Below are 4,671 nucleotides of genomic sequence, written 5' to 3' on the forward strand. Positions count from 1 at the left end.
ACTCGGTCGTGGTTCGTCAATCCCCCCCATTCCCCCGGCACACGCATCCATCCATACACACACACACAACCACACACCTTCTCCGTGAGCTGCTCGGCCACCTTCCGAGCGAGATCCGGATCCAAACCCCGTTTGATATAAATATCCGTCAGCTCCTGAGGGGGCAATGGACAGACACACGGACCGACAAATAGACTCGTAGAATGGCGGCATTGGAAACCCAACAGCGCTTGACAGGCAGTAGCAGTAGCAGTAGCAGTCAAGACGTCATAGCTCTGTCCCGCATAGCTCTGTTGAAATATATGTATGTATGTATGTATGTAGTTGGGTGGCTGGGTGGGGAATGCGAAAGTTACATCCTTGCAAACGATAATGCCCCAAACACCTCGCCATGGAAGCTAAAATGGATTCCAACCACCACAACCACTTTAAACTACCAACTCCTCCAACTAACCGCACCTGGAGCTCCCTAGCTCGCGCCGCGGGTCCCTTGCGTTGCTGCTGCCGCTCCTTCTCAATGTCCGCCTCCTCCGTATCCCGCTAAAAGAGGGGTCAAGGGGTAAGGGGATTTACATATACATTGTGTGTATGCGGGCTGTGTGTGTGTGGGGGGGGGGGTTTAAGACAAACCACTGACGTGTGTGTGCGTGTGTGTGAGGAGAAATTATATGAAAAGACAGAACGCGAGAGGAGGAGAGCGGGCCTGGAAAACAAAATCCTGAAGCAACTGACACTCCCAACAAACACGTGCATGTCGTACGTACAGGGCCGTGTTCGTACCTGGGACGAGACGGAAATGTACTCGCCCACCGCCATGCTGAGCGCGCCCGCGATCCATGACGCCACACCTTCGAATCATGGAACACGGTTTCGGAGCTTGGACAGTGCGGGGTTTGGTGGGGAAGAGGAGCAAATTGAAACCCATATGCTGTGGTTTGTACGACTTGGCCCGGTATTGGCCGTACTTCAAGCGGCGCCTGTGTTGCGATTGCACCAGAGGAGCTGAGGAGCACGAGAAAGCTATTCGGACTACCCCCCTCTCTCCTCCCCTCCCCTCCCCTCCCCTCCCCTCCTCTCTCCCCTCTCCCCCTCCCCTCCTATCACCTGCCAGCCTCATGGTGTTGAGGGACACGTTGCCGCTCCCCACCCCCAGCATGAGGGCGGCCACGGAGACCTGCGGACAGCGGGGTTGAGGGGGTTGAGGGGGTTGAGGGGTGGTGGTGGGGAGAGAGTGTGTATGTATGTATGTATGTGTGTGAGGGGGGGTTGGGCCCGCGGGCCAAGGGGGGGACATGCAGAGCAGCTCCGGGAAGCTGTCACGACGTTCGAAACACGTCAGCTGCCGAAGTCCCAGTCAGGCCATGACGCGATAACGCCGCGGGATACAGCCCCGAACAGCACCTCAGGTTTCAGTGGGTTCGGGGGTTGTGGGGATGTGGTAGGGAGGGGGGTGCGGCGGGGAGGCGAAGAGGATACCCCCGGGGGAATGGAGCGATTGGAACAGTACAGAACGGGGAAGAGGAGGCAGCGGTGAATTCGGAAATGAATTCGTTACACAAAACCGCCGCATGCTCGTACATGCAGGTGGTTGGGCTGAATCGGAGGTGCTGGCTTTTGTAGATGTGCGTGGGGATGTCGGGGGTGGGGGGGGATTGAGGCGTGAGGTGCGAGAAGGTGTCTTTTGTGGGGGAAGGTGGTTTGAGGAAGAGGGGAGATCGGGGGGAGGATTTGTGAGATGGGGGAGGGGGTTGAGGGAGGCGGGGTGGAGGAAGACAGGTTGGGGGAAGAGGGGCGAGGGAAATGCGGTGTCCACCGTGTGCGTCCAAAGCAACGAGCGCAGATGGCCATGGCTTTGGGCGCAGATGTGGCAGATTTCCGTGCGTGAAAAATTTGGTCAGGCGCTTGACATCAACAGGGAAAGTTGGTTGGTGACCGGCTGGGTGCAGGGGTGCAATTGCTGTGAGTTGTAGAATTTCCACAGTAGAAGCGTCGCCATGACATAAAATTTGCTTGCCAATCATTATTTGACGGTATTTTACGCATTTTATGACCTTTTCCATCAGCGCAACTTAGGCATCTACAACGCAAGCAAGATGGCAAATGGCCGCCAAATACGCAATGACGCCCACAGGGTTTGCTTGGTTTGCAACTAGGAGCTGTAATGGCTTTGCGCGCGGTGATGCCTTTGACACCTCAAGCCGTTGATGTGATAATCGGCCATCCGCCGCATCAACATACACTACTCACCAGGCCGTCGTTCGCTCCCAAAATAAACGCCCTCAGCCATGGAGCTCTATGGATATAGTGCTCGTGCTCGTCGCTGCTGCTGACGCCGTCGTTAACTAACGGCGCCTCCTGGTCACCAACGTCCGCCGCCATGCTCGCTTTAATTCCCTTGAGTTAATACTAACAATTATGTGGCTCAGCGCTAATTAACAGTTTGGCAAACAGAGTCAGATACTTCTGCTCAGCCGTGGCGTGAGCACACGCCTCACAACGGTTAGTTGCAACGACCTTGACAGTTTAATGCGACAACGGTAGCACAGCTGGGAGTGTGATTGTCCCAATGAATTGCTCTCTCGTCACATGCACGAATGCAAAGCTTTCGCCCCAGGGTGGGAGGTTGGAATGGAGGAGACCACGGCGGAAAGCTAAGACTAGAACTATATATAATTCCCAGGCGGAAATCGTTCTCGCTGTTAGGTATGCTCGTACTCAGGAAAAAGCTTCTCATCTGCGACATTGCTTAAATCCCTGCTTAACCACGCATGCCACCAAAAACCTACACCTCTGTTCGTGTAAAGTATTAGCCTCGCTCGCTATGATGTGTCCAATTTGCCGGTTGCGTGTGTGGTGGTTACAGTGGGCTCCAGATTCACGAAGAGTAGAGCCAGCGGGCCAGCTGGCCGTGCATTATTATTGCACATGAGACGAACATGAGACGAACTAAATTCCCACCCTAATGAGACAACGCAAGTCATCTAGACAGCCAAAAGCGCATGGATGAATGTGTGTGTGGTTGTTACAGATATGGATGGATGCATGCTGTATCGCGCGCTTGCCACCCTCAAGTCGCATAATTGTCAACCCTGTCACCCCATATATGGCCGATAATTACAGCAACTTAATGAAATGCTCGCTCGCCACGGTGTGCACCGATGAAGAGCATTATTCGCCCGATAGCGAAGATGGAACCCACCGTTGTTGCAATCAATCCATAGCATTAGGAACGGAAAGCTAAGAGGACTACGCAGGTAACTGTCTCTGCCGAAAGTAATCTTATGAACATCTTTCACGCTAGTAGGCAAGCAAGCTCCAAAATCACCTATTTCATCGCGCCTTAATACATAAACATTTTAGTCATTTCCTGTTGCTGGGTGACGACGTCCCGTCGGCATTCCTCCTGTAAAATCCTCCTTGCTGCTGAATAACATAGCGATGTAGCTTTCAGCTGATGTCACATTGGGCAGTAGCGGCGGACGACAATTAGGCAGCCAAATCAGGCAGCCAAACCAGGCAGCCGGAGCATAACAGTCACTCTTCGCTTTCGTGGGCGGATAATTTGGTACTTCGTTAAGCATGTTAATTCGTTACGAGCTAGCCTTGCCAGGACGTGGCTTGTCAAATTTGACCGCAATGGGCAACTGTACAACGTGATTACTTCTGGTCACGATATTATAGGGGGCGATGGGAACGGGGTCGAGGGCTGCGAAGGGAGAAGCGCGGACGTATTCTGAACGGGAGCGGTCGCGGTTGATGGGGGACGCCGAAGGGACGAGGGCCATGTTGACGAGGATGAGGACGACGCCAAGAAGACGAGACGAAGATGCCCAGCAAGGAAGCGTATAGGCAGGATCGCCTTAATCGAAACCAACTGAAAAGGAATGGGCTCCGTTTCAAGTTGGGATGTTGGGATGCCAATTTGTAAATGCATGTTGATTAAGTGCTCGTCCTGTAGTGTAGTACGGCAAGTGCGGCGCGGGAGGAGCAGACCGGAATTGGCCAGAGGACAGTGACTGATACGGTAGTGCGTTACAAAGATTAGCTGGGAACAAAGCGCTGAATCCAGACAACGCTAGTTCGCCAGTCAACCGTGCAAGCAAGCGCAAGTCAGAACGTCGTCTGTTGGGGATTTTGAATTGTTTAAATAGTGACTTACTTTGTATTCGGGACCCAGCTCAATAGTAAAGTAGATAAGGCGATTTGACGTTGCTGGCATATCGGTCGCCAGTAACAGCGAAGTGATGGCAGAGCGCGAGCAATCGCGCGGCGGAGGCCAAGAAGGCTTGGAGGACATCCTCCAACAGCGGGACGAAGGAGGACACCAGAATGGCGGAGCACCTAGTTACCCGGAGGGGGCCGATGCGGTGAGTAACAGACGCCAGCTATTGCTCCGCGCGGTCAGACTGTAGGCACAGCCAGCCGCCGCAAGTTCTGTTATATCAAAGGCATGGGAGAGACCGGACCCAGTTTTAAAATAGCGGGAAAGGGATGCGCCGCCGCTGTTGTTTGACCAGGCTGGATTAGAAGCTACGGGTCAGGCTTAGCTTATGAAGAACACGAATCTGTAGACCGCGAGTGGCCGACTCAGAGTATTAGTGCTCGTGAGGTTGGGTCCGTTTCCGGTGGATGGCGCCGCGGCAGAGGGGTAGTTGCTTTGAGATGGCGCAG

General features: G+C 53.9%; 1 protein-coding gene across 1 annotated transcript in view; it reads right to left on the reverse strand.

Annotated features, from left to right (window-relative positions):
• The window catches only part of VOLCADRAFT_105504 (uncharacterized protein), a 3,686-nt gene extending 1,268 nt beyond the window's left edge, over nucleotides 1-2,418 (reverse strand). The window contains exons 1-5 of the mRNA XM_002952412.1: nucleotides 2,248-2,418; nucleotides 1,105-1,174; nucleotides 781-848; nucleotides 460-540; nucleotides 78-155 (exon numbers count right to left, since the gene is read on the reverse strand). Coding sequence (XP_002952458.1) covers nucleotides 78-155; nucleotides 460-540; nucleotides 781-848; nucleotides 1,105-1,174; nucleotides 2,248-2,379 — 429 coding nt within the window. The 5' untranslated portion in view covers nucleotides 2,380-2,418. The remainder of the gene's footprint in view (nucleotides 1-77; nucleotides 156-459; nucleotides 541-780; nucleotides 849-1,104; nucleotides 1,175-2,247) is intronic.
• Nucleotides 2,419-4,671: the final 2,253 nt, after the last annotated feature.

The sequence above is a fragment of the Volvox carteri genome (genome assembly GCF_000143455.1).
Source record: "Volvox carteri f. nagariensis unplaced genomic scaffold VOLCAscaffold_29, whole genome shotgun sequence".
In the NCBI taxonomy this organism is placed as follows: Eukaryota; Viridiplantae; Chlorophyta; class Chlorophyceae; order Chlamydomonadales; family Volvocaceae; genus Volvox; species Volvox carteri.